This window comes from Balaenoptera physalus (assembly GCF_965194825.1).
Source record: "Balaenoptera physalus genome assembly, chromosome: 17".
Classification (NCBI taxonomy): Eukaryota; Metazoa; Chordata; class Mammalia; order Artiodactyla; family Balaenopteridae; genus Balaenoptera; species Balaenoptera physalus.
Window position 1 is genome coordinate 85564783 of NC_138895.1, and position 27848 is coordinate 85592630.

Sequence of the window (27848 nt, forward strand, 5' to 3'; positions counted from 1 at the left end):
CCGAGGCGGACCTGCAGAGCTGGAGGTCTGGTGATTTGGGCAGGGGTTTTTCTGGAAGGCCTCAGTGGGGCGTTGGAAGCCTACCCTGGCTACCCTCCGTTCGCGCCCCAGAACTTCCATCTGCAGGGGTCCGCAGGTGCTTCCGCCCCGCCCGACGCCCAGGAACCCCATACACGGCTCACAACACTGCGCAGCTTCCACGCTTTACTGATCACGCTGGAGCATGCGCGGGACGAGCCGGGTCGGCCAATCCGCGTGGCCCGCGTCATCAGCGCGCGTCCGCCCCCGCCCCCCCTCAGCAACGGATCTCGTAGGCGGCAGGCGGCTGGAGCGGGAGGCCCTGCACGATTCCGGGCGCTGCGCTCTCGGCCGCTTCCGCCGGGCCCTCGGCGAAGAGCGGCTTGGAGCGGTCGATGACGAACATCTCGTGGCCCCGCTCGTCGCGGAGCTCCTCGAGCTGCGCGAAGGTGCAGGGCCCGTCCGAATAGTCGTTGACGAAGAGCGCGCCCTCCCCGGGAGGCCCTGGTGCCTTTTTGCGCCTGCGCCGCCTGCGGCAGATCATGGTCGCCAGCAGCAGCGCCGTGAGCGCCAGGAGCGCGATGGCCGTCGCGATGGCCGTCTGCGTGGCCAGGCCCAGGGCGCGAAAGGCCATGCCGCCCGCCTCGGGCAGGGGCTCGTGGCTGACTGGGCCGCCGGCCCGCGGCGGCGCAGGCGCCAGCAGCAGCTGCTGGGACAGGTTGACCAGAAGCTGGAAGGGCAAGCGGGCGGCGCCGCCGGCGTTGGAGGCCTCGCACTCGTACTTGCCGGCGTGGGCCAGGGTGATGTTGGTGAGGAAGAGCATGCCGCTGCCCGTGTCGGATGCCCCGGGCCCACCTGGGCCCGGCACCCCGCCTTCAGGTTGGGCCTGGGCCTGCGGCGGCCCCTCACGAGGCTGCGCCACCTTTCTCCAGGTCACCAGGGGCTGCGGGTAGCCGGAAGCCTGGCAGGCAACCCGCAGGTCCTCACCCAGGTTGGCTGTCACCTCCAGCGGCTCCACGTGCACAGAGGGTGGGATGCAGATGAGGCTACTGCCAGATACTTCCAGGAGACTCTGAAGTGCCAGGCGGGGGGGCTCTGCACACGTGATTTTCTTGTCCCTGGAGCTGAGCAGGCGCTGGCCCCCTTCCTTGATCCAGGTTCCCAGCCAGTGCAAGGCACAGTCACAGCGCCATGGGTTCTCTGTGGGCAGAGCAGCAGCGGACAGGTAGCTAGCTCAGGGGTGGCTCCAGAGCACAGCGTGTGTGGTTGGGGTTGTTGGCCAGAGCAGGAGCCCCTTTCTCACCTCCCACAGTTGGGGACCCCTGCCACCCCTTCTCTGACCCCAGGCTCCTTAAGTGTGGGCAGCCAAACCCCCCCCCACCTCCTCTCTGTGATGCACGTCCAGTTTACTTCACCCATCTCTGAGAAAGCCCCCGCTTCTCTGACGTCTCTCCCTGTGACAAGTCTTGCTATCTGGGGGAAACTCTGTGTGCACATAGACATCCCACCAGCACTAAAACCTTGCACATCCTGCCAGCCTTGTCTTCGGGTGCTGTCTCCAGGAAATGTCCCCAGTCCTGGTCTCATCTTTCCAGTTTTTTCCTGCCTGCCCTCTCCTGGCCCCAAAGTGTGTGAGCCGCTCAGCTCTGTCCAGTTTGTTCAGGGACTCATACCTTTTCTGTCTCCCTTAGACAACTGTAACCCTGCCAGCACCCCTACTCCTAGCAGCCTTCTGTCATGGCTATGGGTGGTGGTGGGGCCCCCCAGAGCACTGCCACTGGAGCCCCCTCCACAGCTGGGCCAGCTACCTACCACCACCACTGTGGTCAAGGAAGCTACCTTTGCATGAGAGTCCCTTGCCCCCAGAATGAGGTACCTGTGAGGCGCAGGACCTGCAGGCTGGCCAGGGGCTGTAGGGCCTCCTGGCTGATGGTGCCCAGCTGGTTCCTGCTGAGGTCCAGCAGTGCCAGCGAGGAGAGCCCGGCCAGGGCCTGGTCCTCCAGCAGCTCGATGCTGTTTTCCTGCAGGTGCAGCTCCTGCAGTCGCTGAAGCAGGGACAGTAGGTCATCAGGGAAAGGAGCCCTGGGGGACATGTCCCCTTCTTACCAGGCTAGACTGGGCTGCCTTTTCTTCCCTTCACTACTCCAGCCCGGGAAGGCAGGTGGCAGTGCAGGAGGACCTCTTGCCCTTGTTGCCCACTCCTCCCCCCTCACCTGCAAGTGTAGGAAGGTGAAATCCAGCAGCTGTACCAGCTGGTTGCCAGCTAGGTAGAGCACGCGCAGCTGGGCCAGGCCGGCGAAAGCGCCAACGCGCAAGCCGCGCAGCCGGTTGCCGGTGAGAGCCAGCTCCAGCAGGCGCGACTGCGCACGGAAGGCGCCTGGCTCCAGGGCGCGCAGGCTGTTGTTGTGCAGGTAGAGACGACGCAGGGAGGCGAGGGGCGCCAGGGTGCCCGGCTCCAGGCGCGCGATGCTGTTGTCCTGCAGGAACAGCGTCTGTGCCGGAAGGAGGGAGGGAGGGCGTTTACCCCGCTGAGGGGGGGGGGTCTCTCTTTTCCCTAGGGCGCCCCATTCACCCACCGGGAGGCTCACACACCATCCCTCCGTGTCGTGGGCACCCCTGGCCCGCAGCCCGGCAGCCCCACTCGGTGCCCACCTGCGTCCCGGGCGGGATTCCGGGTGGGACCAGGCGCAGCCGCAGGGCGCCGCACTCCACCGTGGCGCTGTAGCAGCGGCAGGCCGCAGGGCAGCCTGTAGCGCGAGGCGGGAGACCTGGCAGTGACAGCAGCGACAGCAGCAGCAGTGCGGGCGCCCCTGGGGCCATCTCTTGCGGGACCGGCCGCAGGCCACGAAGTTGCAGCCTTCTCAGCAGCCTCCCTACAGTCTGGCCCCGATGGGATGCGCCTCCTGGAACACAGGTTGTCAGGCCTGTCCCTAACATTTGAGAGCCAGTGAAAAGCACGGATGGAGGCACACACCATGTCTGATTTTTGAAGTTTGAAATTAGTTCAAGAAACTGATAAAATGTTCATTGCCTTCCTTTATAAAAAGGCATAAAGATCTGGGGCATCAGGTTTCGGTTTAGAATTTCTCATGTCCTTGGTCTTGCCACACAGGCCACAGAAGGAGCGCCTACACCACCCCAACCCACTTCTCTCCCCATCCCATCTCTGCCCAAGGCTCCACGCTGCTAGTGTCCGTCCCTGCCCTCACCTAACCTTGACCCAGGGTTTACTCTAGTCATTTTTATCTCTAGAACTCATGCTATGACCCCAGCCCTGGGATTCACCGGTTGTGAACTGATGCAGGACGTGGGCACAACTGGTCTCAGGGCAGCCACCAGCCACAGGCACAGTTTTGTCCAGCCTCTGGCCCTGCCCTCCTGGGGGTGGGAGTTGGTAGAACAGCTTAGCTAGAATTAGAGCTTTTCCTCGGAAATTGTTAGACAATTGGGGGATGAGACAAATAGGAAAGCCAGTTCAGAAGCTGTGGGCCTGTGTTCTCCATGCTGGCTCCGAGAAAGGTGCATCCGTCTTTGGGGGTGGGTGGGGCCCTGGAATGGCTGGGGTGTGAAAGAGGGGCCTTGGGCCACTAACTGGGTTTTAGTGTAGTTTCCCAAGTAGGCTCTGGGAACACTGATCTCCTGGACTCTGAAGGAGTGTGTAGTGTTTTGGGGTTTAGACACATGCAGCTGTGACCCTAGAGAGAGGAGAAGGCCTGGGTCTAGTTCAAGGCACAGTGAGTCTAGTTGTAAAGGTGGGGACCTGGGCTGAGAAGCCAGCCAGTCTGAAGCCAGGGATGGCAGGGCTGAGGGTGTGCTATCAGCTAGCCTTCAGCCCCACCTCAAATGGTCCCTGCTCTGAACACCTGCCTGTTCACCTGGTCTCCCTATTAGGAGAGTGAGTCATGTGGAAAGACACCAAGTGGCCTTGGTGTTTGTTTAAATCTTGCTCTAAATTGTAACTCACATGATTATTTAAGATCACTGAAGAGAAGTAGGCACAGCAAAAGTTTTAATGGAATCGCTTTGGCCCAGGCAGAGGCAGTTCCCAGATGTCTCAGAAGGTGTGTGAAGAACCCCGAGAACTAGGGGGCATACTCTGAGCCCCCAGGATCCATTTCCCTGAGCAAAAGATTTGGCCCAGGGCGTCCACCTAGCTTCCAGTGGCAAGGCCTCTCAAACAGAGAAGGTTCTTGGTCTCCTCCTCAAGACTCAGGGGACTGCTGCCCACACGGACACCCACTAGATGCTGATTCGTGTGGAAGGGCTGGCCTGGGCAGCGTTGAGGACTCAAGCAGGAAGAGCGGGGAAAGCCAGGCCAGAAATCCTTTTACTCAGTGGAGAACCCCCTAATCTGGCTGGGCAGGGGGCGGGGCGTCACATACTGGATTTGGCAAAGGCTGTCACTGTCTCCAGGCCGCCCATCTGTGCGGGGAGGGGAGGCTGGAGGGGTAATGGAGGAAGCCCTGCGACGCTCTCCAGCGCAGTGCGAGGCCCAAGTCGGGTGCCTTGATCTCCCAAGGCGCCCCCTGCATCCCCTCCGGCGCGGTCTGTCCCAGGCCGGTTCAGGGCAGGGCGTGGTCCCCGCCAGGTCGCACGCCCTTCTCGGTGATCGCCGGGGACAGAGCCGGGATGGCCCCTGATCCCGCCCCCACGCCCGCTGACCTTGGGTCGGGCGCCCCCTCACCTGACGCTCCTGCGGCGCGGCTCCCCCGCCGAACCCCGGCCCACCGAGCAGCGCCGGGCGGGGGAGGGGCGGGCGCCGCTCGCGCTCGCGCACTGGAGCCCCCGCACCTCCCTCCCGGCCGCCCGGGTCTGCCGTCGCGAGCGCTGGCCGAAGCCGAGGACTCCGAGGACGCCCCAGGCCGGGGGTGTGCGGACGGGGTAGAGCACCCGTGACCCCGCCCCTCCCGCGTCGGTTCGCGGACCGCGGCAGCACCTCGGACAGCGCCGGGCGGGGCGGGGCCGCGGCGCACCTCCGCCGCGCACGCGCACTCGGACAGCGCGCTCTCCGGGTGGCGCGTGCGCAGCGACGCAGACCGGGGGGCGCAGGGGGGCTGGGGGCGCCAGCGGCTGCGAGCCCGCCGCTCAGGGCGGCGGGGGGGCGAGCAGCAGCGGGGCCAGATCCATGGTGAGGGCGAAACGGCTGCCCTGCCAGCGCACGTGCGAGGGCAGCTCCGGCGCGCCGGGCGCGTACTCGAAGCAGGCGCTGAGCTCGAAGGCCAGAGCCGATCGCAGCAGGCCCACGCCGCCCGCGCGCTCCGGCGCCGGGTGGTAGAGACGCCCATTGGAGGCCAGGGGCAGTAGGCGCGCCGGCTCGAAGGGCACGGCCAGGGCCTCGCCGCCGCCGCAGTAGGAGAGGCGCGGGGGCTCCGGGCCAGCGGCCAGCAGGTGCGTGAAGACCACGGGACGGTCCTCGCAGCGTAGGAAGTTGCGCTCTCTGCCGCAGGGCGACAGGAAGGGGAAGGAGGCCTCGTAGCGCCCGCTGCGGTTGGGTCTCAGGCGGCAGAAGAAGGTGACCAGGAACTGCGGGTCTGTGGGGGGGGGAGGCCGCGACTGCTCAGCATGCTGGGCCCCGAGGCCCCCTAGGCCTTACTGCCCCAGGCAGGCGTTTCGCCCTGGGTCACACCAAGGGCAGACGCCGGCGGTCGGACAACCTCCCAGGCCTCACTCTAGTTAGGGGGCTTTTGAGCGCAGGACGGCCAGTGCCCTGCTGCGGGCAACCCCGCCGGCAGGTTGGGCAGCGGAGCCCTTCAGGGCCCTCCCCGAAGGAAGAGGGAAGGTGGGGGAGGAGGGCGCATCAGTACCTTTGAAGCAGGTGATGAAGTTCTTCAATTTGGAGTCATCCAGGAAAAGCTGCAAAGAGGCAGACCGTGGCCCTTGAGTCCCAGGGGGAAGCCCGACAGAGCCGGCCCCAGGGAGAGAAGGCCTGGGCGGGCCTGAGCCTGGGCCGGTGTCCGCTTTCTTTGCTCGTCTGTGTACACCGTGTGCAGGGAGGCGCGTGGAAGGTAAGCCTGGGGGCCCTGCAGACTTCCCCACATCTACCCCGCACCCCCGGTCTTGCTTCCTCATGCACAGGTTCTCTGGGTTGGCATGCCTTTCCCGCGCCTCTTCCCGCCTCCTTTCAAGTTTCTAATGAGATGTGCCCCTCCTCCGCGGAGGCTATCTGACTTGCTTCCTCCTGTATATGGCGGATGCCCCCGCCAGGGCTTCCAAAGCAGGCGGGGCTGCCCCGAGCTGGGGGCCGCAGGATCTGGGGAAGCAAAGCGCGCAGGGCGTAACCACGTGTGGGAGGTTGGCCGCTCGTACCTAACCCTCTGGGGCCGGGGCCGGGCGCTCCGGTCTCTCCAGCGCCACTGGGGAGGTCGGGTACCCTTACTTTAAAGACCCCGCCTACTCAGGCCCCGCCCCTCACAGGGTCCTCCCTCAGGCCCCGACCCGCAGAAACCCGGCACCAGGCCTCGCCTCTCACGGGAGCCTCCCTCAGGCCCCGGCCCCGCCCACCTGGCCCTGATGATCCACGTAGTAAAAGTACTCGCGCGTCCGCGGCTCTGGGCTCTGGCCCTGCGTGTAGGAGACGCCCCCGCCCCCACCGTAGGCCCGGGTCCCCGGGGACCACGCCAAGCCGAGGGCCCAGGGCCGCAGCACTCCGCGCGTAGCCCACATTGTCCTTCCGTGCCGGAAGCGGCCAGAGGGTCACGCGGGGGCGGTGCTGCGCGAACGTAAGTCCCCTGGTGGCTGCGACCTCGCGCTTTGGGTTCCGGCGGCGGCCGCGGAGCTCGTCCGCACCTCCCGGCCTCCTCCCCAGCCCCCGGGCTTTGCTTGTTCCCCGGACCCCGGGCGGTCCCGACACTCTTCCTTCTCTGGGCTTCAGGGGCGCGCCGCCCTGCCGTTCGGCTGGGAAAGGGGTGGCGGGCGGGGCCTCCCGACGGTGGGGTTCGGGTGTGAGACGCGGGTGTGGGCGATTTCGGGAACAGGGATACGGAATGGGGACGGGGCGGCGCCGGGCGTGTGGGCCCTGTCCCTCCGCCCTCGGAGGATGGTTGCTCTCACTTGGGCGAGGCACCCGCCCTGTTTCCTCCCCCAACCCCACTCACGGTGGGGCAATCTGCCTGTCCAGCTGGGTGCTGAACAGCGAGGTGGTGAATAAACACTGCCTAGACGCCTATGCCAGCTTGCGGGTAAGGTAGCTCAGAAAAAGCCCCCCTCCCAATCAAGCAGGGCTTTCGGGCTCAATTGTGATACCCCAGGTGCCTCGCACCTTGCGCGCCTACCTGGAGCCTCGTCCCCGTTCCCGGGAAGCTGCCTTGCTCTCCCCCCCGCCCCCGCTCCCCCCATTCTCCCTTGGCCTGGCTTCCACCCTGGTGCCCACACCGGCAACCGACTGGCCGCTGATAGCTGCCCCGCCGCAACTGGAAGGAACGGGAGGCGACAGGCTCGCAAGTGTCCATACGTACTTTATTCACACAAAGCGTTGTCATCTCTCGAGTCCGTGCATCAGAGCGAGAGCCTGTGGCCGGGCCGCCCCTACCCAGGCCCCGAGACCACCGGACTGAGGACGCTCCCCCAGGGGACACCAGGCCTCGGCAGGACTGGGATTTTTTGTTTTTAATAATAAATAAAAACTCAACTCTAAATATATATATATATATAATATATATATATATATATATATATATATATATATTATATATATATATATATATATATATAAAAGCCGGGGAGAAATTGTTTTACAACAATTGGAACTCAAAATTCCAAAATGGAAAATGTACAAACTGAGAGTCTAGATACCTCCCCTCCACCCACCCTACCCCCCGCCCCGGCTCTGGCCTCGAGGAAGGGCAGTCCCCGGTGCCCCTCTGGTCCCCCAGTTCAGGGCTCCTTCCTTCTCTGATGCAGGTCCTGGATGGGGATGGGGCAGGGTTTGATTTTTGGTCAGAAGCCAAGAGGGTGGAGAAGAAAATGAAGGAATGATCTCAACTTGTCTGCAGAGGACGGGAGAGGACTCAGAAATAAATAACATTTGGGTTAAGACTATGTCATTAGCAAATTTAGTTCTTATATCTTTCGCTCTATTTATATCTCTATACACAGGCGGGTTTGGGATGCGGGATAGATTCTGAATTTATAGTTACACGAAGAAAAAATACTCTTGCCCCTCCCCCACCCTGCCCCAAGAATGCCTGCCCAACCCTGCCCCCCACCCCAGAGGACTTTGGCTTGGGGGCCCCTTTCCACCCAGAGAGAGCCTATCGGGCCATGTACCAGCCAGGCTCTGCTCTGGTGGTGAACAGCCCAGAGCCCTGGAGCCCCCAAACTCCTGTGCAGTCACCACGCTGGAGGCCACAAGTGGCAGGGGGAGGGGGCGGGAAGGGACTGGGGAGGGCGGAAGTCGCAGATCAGGAGACCCCCAGGTCAGGGGGAGGGCAGAGGAAGAGCAAGATGGGCAGCCGGGTTGGGCCGGGGCCAAGCTGAGCGCAGCAGCCCCAGCAAGGCGGCTCGCCCCAGGAAGGGCGGCTTGTGCTCTCGGGCCGGCCGGGAGGGGCAGTGTCACTTGGCTCCGGGAAACAGAAGGCACTTTCTCGCGGCCGAACGGCGGCTGGCGGTGGGCGGGGCAGAGCCGAACGATACGGCCACGAGGCCTGGGGCGGGGCAGAGGCGCCCTTCCCGCAGCCCCTCTGCCTTGGCTGCGCCTTCAGGCCGAGGGCCCGGGTCGGAGGATGCGGGTTCCAGGGCTGGGGCGGGCATGGGCGGAGCCGGCATGCTACCTCCGCTTCTCGGGCGTCCCCTCCCCCCTCCCCGCGTGCCCCCTGCCCGGGCGCACCCGGGCAGGCTCTGTCCCCACCCTCGGTCCCTCGGTGCCCACGCGCTATAGCACGCCCTCCATGAAGGTGGTGTCCAGGTGCTGGATGAGCACGCGCAGGAAGGACATCTCCTTGCGAGTGTTCTCAAAGATGATGCGCGGGTCGTCCGAGCGGCAGCGCAGGCAGTTGGGCGCCATCACCATGGCCAGATTGCTGACGTCCATCTTGGTGATGGCCACATTGGCGGGCTGCACGAACACCTGCGCGGGGAGCGGGGAGCTGCGGGTGGGCCGGGGCGGGGCGCGGAGGGGCGGGGCGCGGAGGGGCGGCACCGCCTACCTGGAGGAAACGGATGAGGTAGCACAGCACCAGGCGGTTGATGCGGGGCAGCGCGTGCACCACGGCCACGGCGGCCTCGGGGCTCTCGTAGTGCGCGATGCACTGCTCGTAGAACTCGTGGGGGATCAGGGGCTCCTCCAGCTCCCGGTACCACAGCTTCAGCAGCGACGCTGTGGACGCAGCGCGGGGGTTTCGGCCGGGCGGGGCAGTCGGGGACCCGCCCCACCAGCAGCAAGGGGCGAAAGCGGCCGTGTGTGTCGGGAGTGGGGGCGAGGGGCCAGGACCAGACGGGAGGTGTCCCCCCAGCCGTGTGGGCTGCGCGGCCGGAGGCCAGCGGGCTCCTGGTCCTGAGGGCCTGGACAGACCCCGAGCGCCGGGAACCAAGAGAGGCTGTGCGGCCACCGTGAGCAGGCGAGCGGAGGGAGGCGCCGCGGAGGCTGTCCAACGGCAGGGGGACGTCTGTGCTGGAAATGGACCCGAGGGCTGTCCCTTCACGACGGAAAGCAGGGAGGGCTGGACCGTCCGAGCTGCTCCTGCTGCTGAGGGGGCTGGGGACTCACCTGGGACGTGGGGGTCCTCCAGGCCTGTAGGCACCTTCCACTGGTCCACCTGCAGCTTCAGGGCATTCACCTCATCAATGTCCCCAGGGACTCTGCCAAGCACAGGGCAGGTCTCAGGGAGGAGGAGCTGGGCTTGCTCAGGGTCAGGGCTGCCTGACCCCTCTCTGCCCAAATGGCCTCTTTCCTACCAGAGGGAGGTGTGGCTGGGGTCCCCTGTCCCAGGCCCCCATCCCTCATCCCTCTGCTGACTGCCCCCATGCAGATCCCTTCCTCAGAATGGTCCCTGAGGCCCAAACCCATAAGCCTGTTTCCCCACCTGTCCCAGGTCCTGGGTAGGTGAGTCACGACAGCAGGTGACTGGCCATGTGCCATCCTCCATGGGACAGGGCCATCATCTCCACTCACAGGTGAGGACCGTTTGCTGGGGGTTGCTGCATCTTTCCAGGCCCTGCCTATGGTTGGTGTCCAAGTGCCCTCTGGGCCCCTGCTGGCCCTTTCTGCAAGGGCACTGTCCCTGGCTAGCTCTCCTGTCTGGGTTCCGGTGTGCTGCCATTCAGGAGGGACAACCCTGCGGACCCACCGCGTAAACATGGGGCCCGCCCCACCCTCCTGGCCGCAGAGCGCCCGGCCCTTCTATCTGCTCCAAGCTGCCCTCCCTGCCTGCATGCTGGCCTCTCAGGGGGCTTCTCTGGCTGCTCTGAGGCAGGGGCCCGGGGCCCACTGGCCCCCGTCGGCCCAAGACACGTGGTGTAGACACCCAATCCCCCACACCAGGGCCCAGATTGCAGGGCACCTGAAGATGCCTTCTGTCTGGTCACCGTTGAGTGCGAGCACCTCCTCCGACAGCCGAGTCTGTACCCAGGGCAGCTGCCGATCAGGGTAGCGCTCCTTCTGCATGCTCATGACCTCCTGCAGTGCACTGCCAAACATGGACGGGCTGAACACGGCGTTCTTGGCATGCCGGATCTCCTCCACGTTGGGCTTCTTCAGCCCCTGCAAAGGCGGCCCAGCTCTCTGTCCCAGTGTGGCCTGGCACCCAGCTCCCAGCCCTCCCTCCCCCTGCACCTCTGCAAGGGCTGCCCCTGGCTCACCCGCCCTCTTTCCTCCTTCTGTCCTCTCGTCCCTGTGAACCCCAGGCCTGAGCCGGGGACCCCCAACTCCCTGGCCCCTGAGTCACCAGAGGGGCCTCCTGCTGGGCCACCTACAGCATCAGAAGCTCCAAGTGGCACCCTCCGCACTGCGAGCCGTTAACTGCCCCCCCGCCCCCTCCCCAAATCTGCAGCCCCCGCCTCCCGTTGGACTCTGTCTAGGCGTCACCGGCACAGGCTGCCCGCCCACCTCTGCCCAGCTGTCCTGGGAGAAGTTCGTACCTTCTTGGCCCCAGTCAGGGCTGCCTTCTGCAGCTTGTGGTAACAGTACTTGGCATATGTGCTTATTGCCACCCCTGGAAAAGAATGGTGCCAGTTGGCTTGGCATGGATGAGTGGGAGCAGGGGCTGCAGGCCAACCAGTGACTAAGAGAGGAAGCAGCAAGAGGGGTGAGGAGAGGTGGCTCCTGCAAGAACCTGGGGGCCCAGGCCTGACCAGCCTCCTGCCTGCTGCTTGCCCCAGGCAGTGGGTCCTTACACTCCTGGGCCGCCCTTCAGAAGTAAACTCATGTGAAGAGGCAAGGGGGCACTGCCCTCTCCTCCAGAGGAGCCAGGTTGAAGAAGGAAGCCCTCTGCCAGCCTACCCAACCCTTCCCCTGGCCAGGAAGGTCAGGCTGGGGATGAGGTCTGTTCCCCAGGGGGAGTCGCAGGCAGGCTAGGGCAGGGCCTGGGGAGCCCGCTGAGAAGAGTGATCTCCATGTGCTGCATGCCTGCAGGCACTCGGCGCCCATCGCCTTGGGCCAGCACGGGAGGAGGGAGCTCCGGGGGGGCTGGACAGCAAGCCCAGCTCTCTTGCAGCCCTGCTTCCAGCCAGAGGCCCTGGGCAGCCCAGGGAGAGGCCTTAGCCCACAGGACCTCATGCCTGCTTGGTCAAAGGCTGCCTGGGTGGGGGTCAGGGAGAGGGAGGCCCAGGGCCTGGCTCACTTGGGAGGGGCATGAGTGTGGAGGGGGTGCCGTGTCCTGAGCCTGGGTTTCGCTGGGAGGGCAATGCTGGGGAAGGACCACATGGCGACTCTGCCTGAGGGCTGAAGGTGACAGGAAGACTGGTCTCCTTTCTCAAGGGAGGGGGCTTTCTCAAACCTCGCCCCTGAAAGCAGAAGTTCTAGCTGGTGGTCATGGAGGGTGGCAGGGCCAGCAATCCGAGGGCAAAGACCTCAGGCCACGGGTCTTTCCAGATACGGTGTGTTGGGGCAGGTGGGGGTGGGGGGCTGGAGGCAAAGGGAGGAGCGGGGAGAGGGAGTGGGGAGGAGACCCCACCCAGGGAGGGTCTGAAACGTGTGGCGCATCTTTCCCGGCCCAGGCAAGGGAAGGAGCAGCAAGACAGAGGAGCCATCTGGGCCGGGCTGCCCCAGACCACGGACAGACAGATGGGCCGACCGTGTGCCTCCAGGCTCAGGACAGACCCGTTCCCTGTAAGGCTCTGCCTCTGCTGGGCCTCCCTGCCTGAGAGGGGGGCCTCTGGACCCAAGTCTCAAATATAGTCTTTTTTAAATGAAGCAGTTGTCTGAGGACACAGGGTTCCGTGAACCTCAGTGTGAAGAACACAAACATGTCTCATTTGTGAAAACCTTTTCATTTCTAGTTATCACAAAGTACTTCTGTCGTTATAACTGGTAAGGGGGTTCTGTTTTAGAGTAATCAAAATGAAAACAAACATTTCTTATAGGTGTTTAAACCCTGAAGAATCTGTTTCAGGTCCCTGGGGACCCACAGACCCAAACAGAGAATCCTAGCTGCAGCTACCAACCAGCCAGCTTGGGACACAGCACTTGGAACCTTCTGCCATCGGCCCACGTGGGCAAGCTCTTGGCTCAGGGAGAGTGGATGGTGCTCAAGCAAACGGAACCCGGGCTGCACCCCGAGCAGCGGGAGCCCAGGGAGTGCGTGGCGGCACCTGCTCGCTTTCCCCATCCTGGGAGCATGCCCACCCCTCCCTTGGGTGACAGCCTCCCGTCCCTGGGCTTGGGGCCCGTGGGCAGACTCGCCCTGACCTCCTGTCACAGGGCTTCCTGGGACCAAACCGGCCTCTCCAACAGGCTGTGATCTGAATATCCTTGTGCCACCACCTCTCACCTGACGATTGTGGTGCAGCCTTTCCAGGCCTTATTTCCTCTCTGTAGGATGGGGACAGGTGCCCATGAAGGGCTGACCTCAGTCTGGCATGGAGTGAGGGCTGCAGCTGCTGGAGTCCGAGCTTTTGTGGGCGGACCAGGGACTGAGGCCTCGTGTGCCTGGAATCTCAGGGCTGGGGCACCTCTGCTGCCAGGGCACAGCCTCCTGGGCCAAGACTATGGGGTGTCTGCTGAGTGCCCGCAGCCAACCCAGGGAAACCCACCTGGTGCTGCGGGGGACTCTGGGTCCACTGCCCCGTGCTGGCCTTGCCAGGGCATGCTCCCACCCAGCGGAGAGACAGCGGCCCCCAGAGCGACTGACAAAGCAGCCCTCCCAGAGCCTCTGCTGCTGTGCCAGGTGCCCAGGCCAAGAGCCTTGAAGGCCGCTGGGTGTGGCCAGGACCTGCCACCTCTTGGCACAGACTCTGCTGGGTCCCAGGGGAACTAGCTCCCTCCTCTGACCCCCTCGGGGCTCCAACCACCCCCGGCCCACAGGAGCCTGCACTCTGTGCCCCCAGCCCCACCTCACTGCTACATCGGGACGCCAGCGGACGGGCTCAGGCCGGAGCTCAAAGCTTCCGCTCCTGTCCCCAAGGACAGGGGCCCAAGGGCGCCTGGGAATCCTGGATTGCGGCTGCCTCCCTTCTTCTGGTGAGGGTAGCATGTAGCCAGAGAGCTTCCCAGAGGAAGGGGTGCCAAGGGTGAGTCTCACAGGAAGACGAGTGGGGCAAGTGTGGGTAACCAGGTACAGGTGGGATGGGGGCTGGTCCCAGGGCCCTGGTGCCAAGAAGGGAGGCTCATGGGACAGAAATGGACAGCCGGGTCTCCTGGCCAGGAGAGCCTTGGGCTAACAGGGCTTCTCTGGAGCTTGGGTGGGGGTGGGCTCCTGAGCCAGGGCCCAGGGGAAGAGCAGGGATGGGCTGTGCTGGGGGCCCCGGGGAAACAATGCCAGGCTTGGCCCCCAGCCCCAGCTGGAGGTCAGGGCTAGGGAGGCACCTGCCCACAGGGCACTCCCTCACTTAGGGGTGCCTCCAGCAGGCCCCTCCCCACAGAGAACCCAGCATGCACGTTGGAAATTGTTCTGAGCACCGTGGAGAAAGGCGCAGGGCAGGTGTGGCCTCTCCCAGGAGCCCTGTCGACGACCTGGGCTTCCAGCCCACTCAGGAGGAGACCTGACGGTTAGTGTCCCCCCACTGTCCCCCCAGCCCAGAAGCGGTTAGAGAGAGGAGGCCAGGCGGCCGAGGCCGGAGAGCAGAGCCGTGCAGACGCAGCGCACAGGGGCCGCGGGAGAGGCCCTACCATCCGGCTCCTCAACATAAGGCTTGGGTTTCTTTCTCAACTTGGACTTCTTCTTAGTGTTCCTTTCCAGGAGCGCTTTCATGTGCTGTGTCACTGGGGAGCAAACAAAGGGTGAGGCCACAGAACACAAAGAGGAACACGTGCCCACACGGTCCCGCTCGGGACTGACCCTGGGCAGCTGGGAGGGCACTGCCCCAGCCTGCTGGGCTCCTCGGAGGGAGATAGGCTGATGCCCCGCCAGAGGTGGAGGGGAGTCCTGGGCACAGGGGTGGGTGTGCGGGCACACCTGGGTCGTGTGGCTGGGGAGGTGCCAGGAACGTGCCCCTGGGCAGTGGGGAGAGGATGTGGTCAGCTCATGACCCGCTGGCCGACAGAAAGGCAGGGGTAGGGAGCCCCCTGAGAGGGCCACAGCCCAGCCACCTGGTTCCTACGTGGCTGCGCTCCAGGGGCTGAGTGGGTGCTGAGCGAGAGAGGAGGGGCCTGGCTCCCCTCTCTGGCTGAGCTGGGCACCCCCCCACACCCCACACAAAATAACTCAGCGCTGTCGATGCAGACCCTCCATCCCCCCATCCCGTGCTCTGGAAGGAAGTCGAGGCACACAGCCCACACTGAGGTGGGATTCACGCTCCCCTCATGGTGGACCCTCTTACCTACATAAATTATTTGTAATTCTTTTTTTTCTTTCTTTCTTTTTTTGGCCTCATTGTGCGGCATTCGGGGATCTTAGTTCCCCAACCAGGGATCGAACCCGCACCCCCTGCAGTGGAAGTGTGGAGTCTTAACCATTGGACCGCCAGGGAAGTCCCATATTTGTAATTCTTCTGCATGGAAGAAGTCCCCTAACCCTAACCCTATATCTATCTAATCATTTGTATCAGTATGGGCTTAGGGATATTCATTTTACATTGTCCGGTTACAATTCAATATGACTTTATTCTGTTGCTCAAAGTGCTCCAGCTTTGGCCCCGGGGAGCTCTGTGTCCTGTGACCCGTGTCCTGTGACACAGCCCATCGTCTCCCCTCTGGCACATCCTCCCTTCTGGCACTGCATCTTGTACATTCCCTACCCCAGCCTCAGAGTCAGCTGTTTCTCCAAACAGCTCTGGTTCCTTTTAATGGAAAATGGTAGAAACCAAGAGCCGCGGGTCAGGTGTCCTCAATGCTATTGGGGTGTCATTGCTTCTAGGCCCTAGGCTGACAGGGCAAGGAAAGATACATGTGTATACTAGGTTGAAGAGACTCCCTTCTCTTCCAAGTTTTTTATCAGGAATGGAATGTTGGATTTTGTCAAATGCTTTTTCTACACTTATTGAGATGATCATATGGCTTTTTTTTTACTCTGTTGATATGGCAAATTACATTGATTGATTTTTGAATGTTAAACCAACTTTTCATTCCTCAGATAAACCCCACTTATTCAAGATGCATTATCCTTTTAATATATTGTTGGATTTAATTTGCTAAAATATGGTTCATTTTTGTCCTATGCTCATGAGGGATACTATCTGTGCTTCTTTTTCAAATTTTTGGTAATGTCCTTTTCTAATTTTGATATAGAGAGAATTGGGAAATATTCCCTCCACTTCAATTTTCTGAGTTAGTTGCTACACAAACAATGAAATATTTGATAGAATTCACTAGTGAAGCCATTTGGGCCTGGAATTTTCTTTGTGGGAAAGTTTCATAAAGTACCAATTTCTTTAATAGATATATGATTTTTCTGGTTATTTTTTATTGAGTGATCTTTGGTAGTTTGTGTCTTTCAAGGAATTTGTCCATTTCCTCTAAATTGTCATATATACTGGCATAATGTTGTTCATAATATTTCCTTACTATCCTTTTAACGTCTGTTGAATCTGTAATGATATTATCTCTTATTCTTGATATTGATAATTTATGTCTTCTTTGTGTCCTGGTTAGCCTGGCTGGAGGTTTATTAATTTTGTTGATCTTCTCAAGTAATCAGCTTTTTGTTTCCTGTTTTTCCACATTGTTTTTTCTATTTTCTCTTTCATTGATTTCTACTCTGATCATTATTTCCTTTCTTCTCCTTACTTTTTGGTATAATTTCCTCTCACTCTTTTTAAGTTTCTTAAAGTAGGAGCTGAGATGATTGATTTGAGATATTTCCTAATACAGACATTTAGGTGCCATAAATTTCCCTCTAAGTACTGCTTTAGCTGCATCACCCAAATTGTAATGTTTTGTTTTCATTTTCTTTCAATTCAAAATACTTTGCACCTTCCTTTTTCGTTTTTATTTGACCCATGGATTGTTCAGTAGTATGTTCTTTAGTTTCCAAATACTCAGGGATTTTCCAGATATCTTTGTGTTGCTGATTGCCAATTTAATTCCACTGTGGTTAGAGAACACACTTTCTATGACTCGCATTCTTTTTTTTTTTTTTTTTAGTATTTATTTATTTATTTTGGCTGTGCCGGGTCTTAGTTGCGGCATGCAGACTTCTTAGTTGCGGCACGTGGACTCTTAGTTGCGACACGCGTGTGGGCTCTACTTCCCTGACCAGGGATCAAACCCGCACCCCCTGCGTTGGGAGTGTGGAGTCTTACCTACGGGACCACCAGGGAAGTCCCTATGACTCACATTCTTTAACCTTTATTGAGACTTGTTTTATGGCTCAGAATATGGCCTATTTTGAAAAAGTGGCTGAGATCTGAGTCCAGATGCTCTGGGTCCAGAGTCTTTAACTTTGCCTACTCCACTGTAGCTGCTCTGCTTCTTAAACAGACCTACAACTAGTCCTTTTGTTTTCAGCTCCATGGTCACTCCCACTTCCATACCACTGCTGGAGGAAGCTGGCTCCACCCACTGCTGCGCTTTTTAGGGCCTGCTACCTGCTTCGACTTGCCAGCTTCCCCACCACCTGCTTGGGATCCACATTTCTTGGTCGGCCAAGTCAGTTTCCAGCCACTTGTCCGTGTGCTTTTCAGCTTCCAAAGCATAGTTGTTCTTCCTCTTCCATACTCTTTGTCCTGGTGGGTTTTAGTATTTTTTATTGTGGTAAATTATATGTAACATAAAATCTGCCATTTTAACCATTTTTAATTGTACAGTTCAGGGTATGAATTACATTCATATTACTGTGCAATTGTCACCACCATCCATCTCCAGCACTTCTTCACCTCCCAAAATGAGAAGTCTGTACGAATCAAACAACTCTCCATTTCTCCCTCCCCGTAACCCATGGCACCCACCATTCTGTATGAATTTGACTACTCTAGGGACCTCATACAGTTATTTGTCTGATTCATGTAGTAATTGTCTTTTTGGGTCTGTCTTATTTCACTCAGCATAATGTTTTCAGGATTCATCTATGTTGTAGCCTGTGCCAGAATTTCCTTCCCTATTAGGCTGACTAATTCCATTATGTGTACAGATGACATTTTATTTATCTATTCATCCATCAATGGACACCTGGGCTGCTTTCTGCCTCTTGGCTATTGTGAATATGCTGCTATGAACATGGGTGTACAAATATCTGTTCATGTTCCTGCTTTCAATTATTTGGGGTATATGCCCACACGTGGAATTGCTGAATCCTATGATAATTCTATTTTTAATCTTTTGAGGAACTGCCATTCTGTTTTCCATAGTGGCTGCAGCATTTTACATTTCCTTGTGAGGTTTCTTTTTTTGCCTTTAAAGAATTCCTTCACTGTTCTTTTATCATGAGTTCAAGGTGGAACGCAAGTCAATGCACGTGTTCATCCTGCCCTCTTCACCTGGAAGGCAGCGTCTTGCCGAAGGCGTGAAGGCACACGTATCCCTCAGGGTCTGCGGCCTTCCAGTGTGCTCTTTCTGGAGCATCCCTGCGACGCCTGTGCTGACAGCATGCTTGGGGAAGTCCAGGGCAGACAAGCTGTGGCGTCACCTGGTGGTGGCTGGTACAAAGCTGTGACCACGTGCGAGCCGAGGCTAAGCCAGGGGGTGGGGTCACGTGAATTGGGGTTCACTGTGTGGTACCTTGTTCCCTCGGAGTGGTGACCACGCAGCAGATGTCACACACGTGCTGGCAGATGAATCAAAAGCTTCTGAGGCCAAGGCAGGCAGTGTGGTTCAGAGTGAGGCCCCACACACGGGAGCCAGCTCAGCTCTGCCCCCGCTGGTGCTCCCAGGACGGACTGCATTTCCTTTTTCTAAGCACAGGCTAGGTCCTTCTGGGCTGATGGGGTCTGCCCTCCTGACTGGCAGCCAGCACCCATGTTCCTGACAAGGGCCAGTGGGAGGGAGATCGAGGCCTCTCCTCTGGGCTCAGTGATGAGCAGGGCCTGGCAGAAAACGCCCACCCAGGAGCGGGTCTCAGGGCTGGAGACAGGGCTTTGGCTGGAGGGCAACCCTGTGCCACAGATGTGAGACCAGATCCCACAGACACAGAACCCTGCTAGCGGGACCACACAGAGCCAGTGTGGTCTGTGGGCAGAGGCCACCGGGGCCTCAAAACCACGGCTGCCAGGCTGAACCTCGGTTCTCTCAGTCTGGCTCCTATGGCATAGACACTAGGGCGAAAATGCACTAACCTCCGTGCAAAACCGCAACGTCCTGCTGAACGATGGCCAGCTCTCCATGGACGCCGCAGCCAGAGAGGGCGCAGCCTGGAGCCTCTGGCCTCCGTCCACTGCTCACTCACCGCTCACTCAGCAAGCACTCCTGGGGCCCCCGAGGGCTGCGTGCCGAGCGGTGGACACATACTTCCAAACCTCCAGCTCACGGCAGGGACGTTTCAAGACCTTTTTGGAAGAGGCTGAGGTGAACCATGAAGCCACTGGGGGCCCACCTGCTCCTGGGAAGGTCTGAGAAGACAGAGGCAGATCCAGGCTGCCCGCTTCATCCAGGGAGCCACCTGGGGAGACCCGTCTGCAGTGTTCGGTGATCCTGCTTCAAAAACTGCATGCCTGAGCAACAATTTCATGGCTTCCAAGATCTGCCCCTGAACGGCTGCTGTGCTGGATGGTGCCTATGCTTCGCACACCTTCCCCGGGCCCCCACTGCCCTGCAGCCCTCGTCACTGTGAGCACAGGCCTCAGCCCCCCACACCTGGGCTGGCGCAGAGCCCTGGCTAGACCAGCATGGATGGCCACTCCCACTGGGCGACCTTTGGCACGGCAGACGCTCACGAACACGGGGTGGCAGACGGCCTGCTGCACTGGCACGTGCTGCCTGCGGCTCCACCCCCGTGCTCACTCTGCCCAGCCCAAGGCGAGCACCGCCGGGCTGGCAGGACCGTGGGCCAGAGTCCTCCCCAGGGAAGGCCAAGCCGGGGCCCACACAGACCTGACGCGTGGCCTTCAGCGACCCCAGGTGGATGCAGCTCTGCGCTCGGCCCCAGGCAGCCGTCAGCAGGCCGCTGTCCGTGACGGTCCCAACCTCGGAACGCCTGAGGCAGCTCAGCCCACAGCACCGCAACAGCCCGCTGGCCACCTCAGACCCAGTGCTGGGCCAGTGTGCCCACGTTCCCCACTGCTCTCAGAAGCCCTCCTGAGATGGCCACAAGGCATAGAGTGAGCCTGGCCAGGGCAACTGCTGTAAGTGCACACAGGCTGACTGGCCTCCCTGCCCTTGTCAGGCAGGGTGACCAGGATGGTAGCCTCAGAGTGGAGTGGACGCCGGCTGGCAGAGACATGGGTGCAATGGGTCCTCAAGCAGACCCCCACCTGTCAGCCCGTGGCCAGGGAGGGAGCCTGTGCCACAACTGCCTGTGACTCTTCTCAGGGCCTCAGTGCCGAGAAGGGGCTGCCTGAGGACCCCGCATCCCAATGGAGGCCAAGGACGTGCCCCTCCGGGAGATGCTGTGTTTGTGTACCTGCTGCTGCCAGGTGCCACCCAGCGCAGACGGATGCTCTAGCCGCAGCCTGTACTTGAGCTGGTGGCAGAGCCCAGGGGTCCTGTCTGGGTCTTACCTTTGGTGTCGTTGACGGGGTCCATGTGCCGGTAGATGTAGCCCTCCAGGTAGGAGTGGAACTTGGGCGTGGGCGGGAAGAAGGCCAGGCAGATGGCCATGAGCTCCCAGCCGCGGGCCAGGCTCTCGAGGCGGAAGTTCTCGGTGGTCTGCCGGCACAGCTGGATGTAGAGCTCGTCCCGCAGGCCCTGCACACTCCAGCCCTTGGTGGCGATCTCCAAGGCCACGTGCAGTGGGTCAGCCTTGGCGCGCCGGTCGCCCATGTACATCTGGATCAGCTTGAAGACCTCACAGGCCTCCTTCTTCACGTGGCGGTCGCTGGTCACGATCATGGGCTTCTTGATGGACTCGCTGCTCCACGCCAGCATGTTGGCAATGGACACCCTCCGCCGGAAGAGGCCCTGCGTGTGTTTGTTGAAGTGCTTGGAGGCCCAGTTCTCGATGTCGGTCTCCGAGGACGGCTTGCGGAGCGTGAAGGTGGGGAACACGCAGCGGGCGCCGGGCATCACGCTCCGGCTTTGCCGGCCGCTCTCGAACGGGGCGCAGGTGCCGAGGTCTTCAGACTGGGGAGGACAGGGGGGCTGTGAGGGGGTGGGGGCCCCACGTGACCCAGCCAGGTGAGAGGTGCGGCCCCCCTCCCCCAAGCGGGCCCTGAAGCTGCTGGAGGAGAGAGGCCTGGGCGGGGTGGGGTGCGGTGAGGCCGGGCCTGGGCTCCCAGCTCTGCGCCTTGTACTGGTCTAACAGGGACCCAGAGAAGCCCTCCCTCTGACCTTTACCCTGCGGGCTCGGCCTCCGGGAGGTGCCTGCCCTGGTCCGGAGACCGAGGTTTGGGGGTGGCCAGCACGGGTCTGGGGGCAGGAGGGAGTCACGCATGTGTCTCGTCAGCTTCCTGGGCTGCCGTAGCCCCAGGTGGGAGAGGGCCCGGGGACGCTGCATCCCCAGTGCTCACAGGGGTCTCCCCAGGCAGGGAGCTGGACCGTGCGTGGATGCAGGAAGGTGCTGCCTCCTACTGGCCTTGCTATGGCTGTTTGGCTTCTGCTGGTTCAGATGGGAAGGGCAGCCCCACAAAGCAGCAGAAACCCCCAGATGCAACATTTGACAGAGAAACGCAAATGTCTCTGGGCCACAACGGCTGCACCCTTTTCCCCAACAAAGATAGCATTGTAGTCTCGGGCATCGGGCAGAGTGATGCCATGCAGAGGGGCAGAGCCAGGCCTGAGAGGGCCGTGGGCTGCGGCCCTCCGCTCCCGTGATGCTGGGAAGGGAGAGCGTTGCCCCAAGCTTCCGCCCCCTCCCCCCCACCAACAGCCTCCACGTACCTGCACTCAGATAAGAGCCCCTCACCCAATACTCTTTGGGGGCTCCCGTCCCCTCTGTCTGGGAGGTGGGCTCTTGTCCCCAAACCCGTGCTGGCCTCCCCCACCCTTGGTCTTGAAAGCAGGGAAGGCACCTCCCTGGGCAGCGCCAGGAGTGGACCTGGGTCAGGCCCTTGGAGCCCAGGTGTCCTGCTGTCCAGGCCCCGCGCTGTTCACACTCCACCTTCCCCCTGCCCCCACCCCCCGCCTCTTCCCATCTGTCCTGACGTCCTCCTGTGTTAAAAGCCACAGACAGAAACGCTGCTCTGAGCTCTCCAGTCTGGAGGAACACTAAGTGCCCTGGGGGATGCTGGCCACCTAAGATGCCGTAGTTCTCGGGCATGTCTTCCCCACCAGGACTGGGGGTGGACATGAGGCTCCTGACCCCGGGAGGCCCTGTGGCCACTGCCAGCTCTGAGCAGAGGCCAGGGCAGACCCTCAGCCTTGGCTCCAGGCAGGAGACTGGTGTGAAAGGCCAGGGACCAGGAGGTGAGAACCAGGACACTGGGCCACACCAAGCCCTGGGCACCGGGCTCCTTGCACGCAACCAGGACAGAAGGTGCACGTGGATCCCGAGGGCCTGATGATGTCCGTGCCCAGCACTGAGCCGAGAAGACGCCGCAGGCTGGGCTCCTGCTCTGGCTCCAGCCGCAGCGGGGGGTTCTGGGAGCCACCGGGGGCTTGCTGAGTGTGTCCTGGCCCCGCGCTCTGAGCCACGCAAGGAGCGCCTGGTGCTCTACCTCCACGGCTCACCTGAGAGCCACTCACAGGTGGAAGAGCAGAGGCTCAGGGCTCAGCGGGCAGGTGGCGGCCTCTGTGGCCTGGAATCAGGACATGGCCTCCAGCCCCCTGGCGACCTGGCAGAACTGCTGGGCCCGGCCAGCAGCCGAGGTAAGAGACCCCCGTGCTGGCAGAGACCTGGGGGGCATCTACCGTCTGTCCTCACGCCTGCTGGGAACCGTGAAGCCACACCACCCCTGCCCGGGGACCCGCCTGCGGCGTGCCCCTACCTGAGAGGGGTGGAGGTAGGGCTCCGGGGAGGCCAGGCTGGTCTGCACGGAGACGCTCTTCTCGAGCAGGACCTGGGGGAAGGCGAGCCTATCCAAGGCGCCCCTCTGCCAGCGCTTGCTCTCCTGCTGCGCCAGCGCCTCGTCCTCGCTGAAGGCGCGCACCACGGGCCCAGGCATGGGCGGCGGCACGGCCCCGTCGCTCTCGTAGCCCGAGCCGTCCTGCTGTGAGTCCCAGCTGCCCCTCTGCTTCATGTGCAAGTGGGCCTGCTGGGCCTCCCAGGCCAGCCGGGCCTGAGCCAGGAAGGGCTCGGCCTCGCCCCGTGTCCCGTCCCCCTCACCTGCCTCGCCCTCTGCGCGCTGTGTGGGCGCCAGGCTGGGGCCACACAGGGGCCGCTCCTCGCTCAGGGGCTGCTGGCCAAGCGGGTCGCGGTCCCCGGGGCCCTCGGTGGGCAGGGCGCTGGGGGCGTGGCACGCAGAGGGGTTCCTGCTCTTCCTTTTGCGTGTGCCGGGGGAGCAGCCCGTCGAGGACATGGTGTCCTGCTGGCTGGACCAGGACATGGCATCGTCCTGGGCCTGGGCCAGTGGCACGGGCGGCTGGGCAGACCGCCGCTCGGGCCCCTCCATGCTGCTGTAGTCCCCGGACGTGACCCCCAGGCGCTGGTCGCGCAGCAGGCAGGGGCTGGGCTGCAGGGAGAGGGAGCCGCCGCCTGGGTGGGGTGTGTACTTGTGCCTCGGGCCCGCGCGCAGCTTGGGACTGGAGCCGGCCTGCTCCACATACACCAGCTGGCGGACGTACTCCTTGCCAGCCGGGCTGTACTCCAGGCTCAGGTAGCGCTCGGGGCACTTCTGCCTGGTGAGCACCAGCTGCTGGTAGGGCGACGCGGAGGCCTGCTTGGGCGGCTTGCGGCTGGGAGACCGCCGAGGCGAGCCGGCCTGATAGCCCCCGCCGGCCTCAAACTGCACATCCATAGGGGGCTCGTCATAGATGGGGGCCTGGTACTCCACGGGGGGCTCTTCGTAGAGGGGGGGCTCGTAGGCATAACGCGGGGAGGACGGCTGAGAGTCGGCGGCGGGCTTGCGGGGCTGCGCCAGCAGTGGGGAGCAGCTCCCTAGCTCAGCCCTCTTCGGGAAGGGTGACGGCCTCCGCTCTGAGAAGAAGACAGGGCCGTCCGCGTCGGGGGTGAAGGTCTGTAGGCTGGGCGAGTGCTGTCCCCCGGAGGGTCTGCGGGAGCGACCCCCGGGCTGGCTGTCCAGGGGGTAGCCGTTGCCCTGGGGGGAGAGGAAGCTGGGCTCCCTGTCAGCAACTTTGACGAGCATGCGCTCCTTGGTGCCCGAGTTCCAGCGGAGCGAGGAGGTCCTGGTGGGGGCGGGGGGGGGGGGGGCGGTGCAGTACAGGTTACCTGGGGAGGTCCCGGGGTGGGGGCAGGTTACCTGGGGAGGTCCTGGGGGGGGCAGGTTACCTGGGGAGGTCCTGGGGGTGGGGCAGGTTACCTGGGGAGGTCCTGGGGGGGCAGGTTACCTGAGGAGGTCCTGGGAGGGGCAGGTTACCCGGGGAGGTCCTAGGAGGGGCAGGTTACATGGGGGAAATCCTGGGGGGAACAGGTTACCTGGGGAGGTCTTGGTGGGGACAGGTTACCTGCGGGAAGTCCTAGGGGGAAGAGGTTACCGAGGAAAGGTGGAAATCTGACCCCTTTGCCAGCCTGGACCCGTTACCCACCCACTGACCTCATGAGTGTCTGAGGTCAGGGCCCAGAAGGCCTGGTCATTTCTCACTGTCCTCTTCACACCCGCCCCCCCAGGGCTGCAGGTTGTGGGGGCCTGGTGCCTACTGGGGCTCCCAGTAGCGAGCTGTGCACTTTTCATTGCTGAGGCCCTGACCTCTGGTCAGTGCAGCCTAGAGCAGCTGCCCTCCTGTCCTGGGAACTCCCCTCACACACTTCCCTGCAGCCTTCCCCTCTGGGGGCTCTCCCGATCCGGGAGCTTCCCCCAGACCCAGCTGCTGCCCACAGCAACGCTCCCTGCCAGGGCCTCTGTGAGTGTCTCTGCTCTGGTCCCAGGCTACAACCAGGCACAGAACTATTTCTGTAAGGAAGAGCCAGGAGGGGGGCCTCCCAGAGGCCTCTCTGGCTTTGGAATCTACGAGTACTGCCCTGCAGGCCTCACTCCCGGGCTCAGCACCTGCCCCTGTTCCTACCAGGGGTGGCCAACACACCCCTTGTGCACCAGCATCTCAGGCCCTGGATCTCAACCACAGAGGCTCCTGTGAACTCCAAAAAGGCTAACTGCCCTCCTCTGACTGCCCACACACACAGTCGGCACTCTGCACCTGGACAGAGACGATAAAACTGTCCCCCAGTTCCTGGGAAAGCCTGCATCAGGCTAAGGGAGAGCTGGGGAGCTGTGAGGCCCAAATCACGACCCCGCCACCGAGCGCGGGGGGCCACCCAAGACGCTCAGCCTCTTCTGAGCCTCACTTGCCTGGTGACATGAGTGACACTGCCCCTGGGGATACATGGACTTGACCACACGCCACATCTGCCCACTGAAGGTCTGCACCACGTCCCACAGCTGTACCAGCCATGACGGGCCGGACAAAGTCCCAGAGAGATGAGTGGGGCTCACCTCTGCCACCTGCTCCCCCATCCCAAGAGACTCCTGGCTGCTTTAAAGATTTTCTTTTTACATTTTTAAATTAATTAATTATTTATTTGTTGGCTGCGTTGGGTCTTCGTTGCTGCGCGCGGGCTTTCTCTAGTTGCAGCGAGCCGGGGCTACTCTTCATCGCGGTGCGCGGGCTTCTCGTTGTGGTGGCTTCTCTTGTTGCGGAGCATGGGCTCTAGGCACGTGGGCTCAGTAGTTGTGGTGCACGGGCTTAGCTGCTCCGCGGCACGTGGGATCTTCCCGGACCAAGGCTCGAACCTGTGTCCCCTGCATTGGCAGGCAGATTCTTAACCGCTGTGCCTCCGGGGAAGTCTCTTTTTACGTTTAGTATTTGGAACATGTGCTTCAGTGCTTGGGATTCCCAGCACTTTTTCAATCTGTGGCCTGACATCTTTTATGATTTTTGGAAACTCTTGACCATATCTTTTCAATATTACTTTTATCCCGTTTCCTCTCTCTCCTTTCCTGGGAATCAACTGCAGTCCTCTTCACTGTGTTCCATATGGTTTCAGGCTGTATTCTGTATTTTCCATCCTCTGGCCTCTCCACACAGATGTGTTCTTCTGATCTACCTTCTAATTTACTAATTTTGGGGTTTTTTTAAAAACATTTTTTTAAATAAGTTTTATATATTTACATATTTATTTATTTATTTTTGGCTGCGTTGGGTCTTCGTTGCTGCGCGCAGACTTTCTCTAATTCCCTCGAGAGGGGGCTACTCTTCGTTGCAGTGCACGGGCTTCTCATTGCTATGGCTTCTCTTGTTGTGGAGCATGGGCTCTAGGTGCGCGGGCTCAGTAGTTGTGCCTCGTGGGCTCTAGAGCAGCAGGCTCAGTAGTTGTGGCGTATGGGCTTAGTTGCTCCGTGGCATGTGGGATCTTCCCGGACCAGGGCTCGAACCCGTGTTCCCCTCATTAGCAGGTGGATTCTCAACCACTGCACCACCAGGGAAGCCCCTAATTTACTAATTTTCTATTCAGCTGTGTTTAAACTGTTCTTACACCCATCTATTGAGTTCTTAGTTTTTATTACTATATTTTTCAGTTCTAGAATATCTAATTCTTTTTTTTTAAGAGCACTTTTAGGTTCACAGCAAAATTGAGCAGAAAGTACAGAGATTTCCCATGTGTCCCCGGCCCCGACTCACGCACAGCTTCCCCAGTCATCAACATCTCGCCATCGATGGTATATTTGCTGTAACTGATGGACCAACACTGACACATTATAATCGATCACTTAGTTTACCTTAGGGTTCACTCTTGGTGTTGTACATTCTATGGGTTTGGACAAATGGATAATGACTTGTATCCACCATTATAGTATCATACAGAGCATTTTCATTACCCTAAAACCCCCTGTGCCCTGTCTGTTCATCTCTCCCCCCAACCCCCGCCCCATCCCTGGCAACCACTGATCTTTTTATTGTCTCCATAGAAGCCAAATCTGAAGCCAAATCAATGAGCAAATCTTTGGCCTCTAAATAAGCCAATCTGAAAAGGCTACATACCATGATTCCAGAATGTCAGAGTCAGAATCACGCAATGTGCAGCCTTTTCAGGTTGGCTTTAGCTGATGTGCATTTAAGGTTCCTCCATGTCTTTCCATGGCTGATAGCTCATTTCTTTTTAGTGCCGAGTAACCCCTTGTCTGGATGGATCATAGTTTATTTCTCTGTTCACCTACTGAAGGACATCTTGGTCATTTCCAAGTTTTGGCAACTATGAATAAAGCTGCTGTAAACATCTGTGGACAGGATTTGATTTGAACATAAAATTTCAGCTCCTTTCGGTAAATACCAAGGAGCACAACTGCCGAATCATTAGAGTATATTCAGTTTTATAAGAAACTGCCTGTCTTCCAAAGTGGCTGCACCACCCTGCGTTCCCGCCAGCAATGAATGCGAGTTCCTGCGGCTCCACACCCTCACCTGCATCTGGCGTCCTAAGTGTCTGAAATAGGTGTGGAGTGGTGTCTCGCTGTTGATTTAATTTGCATTTCCCTGATGACAGATGATATGGAGCAGCTTTCATATGCTTATGTGCCATTGGTGTATGTTCTCTGGTGAGGTGTCTGTTCAGGTGTTTGGCCCATTTTATTTTTATAAATTTACTTATTTATTTATTTATTTATGGCTGCAATGGCCCATTTTATTTTTTTTCATTTATCTATTCATTCATTCATTCATTCATTTATGGCTGCATTGGCCCGTTTTATTTTATCTATTTGTTTATTTATGGCTGCATTGGGTCTTCACTGCTGCGCGCGGGCTTTCTCTAGCTGCAGCAGGCAGGGGCCACTCTTCGTTGCGGTGCGCAGGCTTCTCATTGTGGTGGCTTCTCTTGTGGAGCATGGGCTCTAGGCGCGCGGGCTTCAGTAGTTGTGGCACGCGGGCTCAGTAGTTGTGGCTCGCGGGCTCTAGAACAAAGGCTCAGTAGTTGTGGCGCACGGGCTTAGTTGCTCCGCGGCATGTGGGATCTTCCCGGACCAGGGCTTGAACCCGTGTCCCCTGCACTGGCAGGTGGATTCTTAACCACTGCACCACTAGGGAAGTCCCTTTGGCCTATTTTAAAATCAGGTTGTTTTCTTACTGCTGGGTTTTGAGAGTTCTCTGTATATTTCAGATAACA

At 60.2% G+C, this 27848-nt stretch overlaps 2 protein-coding genes and 1 long non-coding RNA gene across 10 annotated transcripts in view; all 3 read right to left on the reverse strand.

Moving 5' to 3' along the window:
• Nucleotides 1–191: 191 nt before the first annotated feature.
• On the reverse strand, nt 192–5440 carry LRRC24 (leucine rich repeat containing 24). The gene is made up of 5 exons (XM_082433362.1): nt 4703–5440; nt 2671–2921; nt 2232–2510; nt 1895–2063; nt 192–1218 (listed from the first exon to the last, which is right to left on the reverse strand). The coding sequence occupies exons 1-5, from the start codon at nt 5301–5303 to the stop codon at nt 296–298; spliced, it is 2223 nt and encodes a 740-aa protein (XP_082289488.1). The 5' UTR covers nt 5304–5440; the 3' UTR covers nt 192–295.
• A 24-nt stretch (nt 5441–5464) lies between these two features.
• Nucleotides 5465–6506, reverse strand: LOC309646782. Its single transcript, XR_014255577.1, has 3 exons — nt 6325–6506; nt 5823–5871; nt 5465–5549 (listed from the first exon to the last, which is right to left on the reverse strand). It is a non-coding gene; the product is annotated as an uncharacterized lncRNA (long non-coding RNA).
• A 1211-nt stretch (nt 6507–7717) lies between these two features.
• The window catches only part of ARHGAP39 (Rho GTPase activating protein 39), an 88813-nt gene continuing 68682 nt past the window's right edge, over nt 7718–27848 (reverse strand). For 3 of the 8 annotated variants that reach the window (XM_082433337.1, XM_082433335.1, XM_082433336.1), the window contains 7 exons: nt 22561–23917; nt 20197–20758; nt 14279–14371; nt 11092–11165; nt 10515–10714; nt 9162–9813; nt 7718–9082 (listed from right to left, as the gene is read on the reverse strand). In XM_082433337.1, the coding sequence (XP_082289463.1) occupies nt 8888–9082; nt 9162–9813; nt 10515–10714; nt 11092–11165; nt 14279–14371; nt 20197–20758; nt 22561–23917 (3133 nt within the window). In that variant the 3' untranslated portion in view covers nt 7718–8887. Of the gene's footprint in view, nt 9083–9161; nt 9814–10514; nt 10715–11091; nt 11166–14278; nt 14372–20196; nt 20759–22560; nt 23918–27848 lie in introns of those variants that run through there. The other 5 variants (XM_082433339.1, XM_082433338.1, XM_082433340.1 and 2 more) reach the window with 5 other exon arrangements.

Excerpts from the sequence above, each read along its gene's own strand:
- LRRC24 (XM_082433362.1), bottom strand. The coding sequence starts at position 5,303 with ATGGGCGTCTCTACCACCCGGCGCCGGAGCGCGCGGGCGGCGTGGGCC. Across the intron at positions 2,922-4,702 it reads CCGCGCCGCAGGAGCGTCAG|GAGGCGCATCCCATCGGGGC; the intron begins GTGAGGGGGCGC and ends CCTGTGTTCCAG. Across the intron at positions 2,064-2,231 it reads TCACCTTCCTACACTTGCAG|CGACTGCAGGAGCTGCACCT; the intron begins GTGAGGGGGGAG and ends TCCCTGCTTCAG.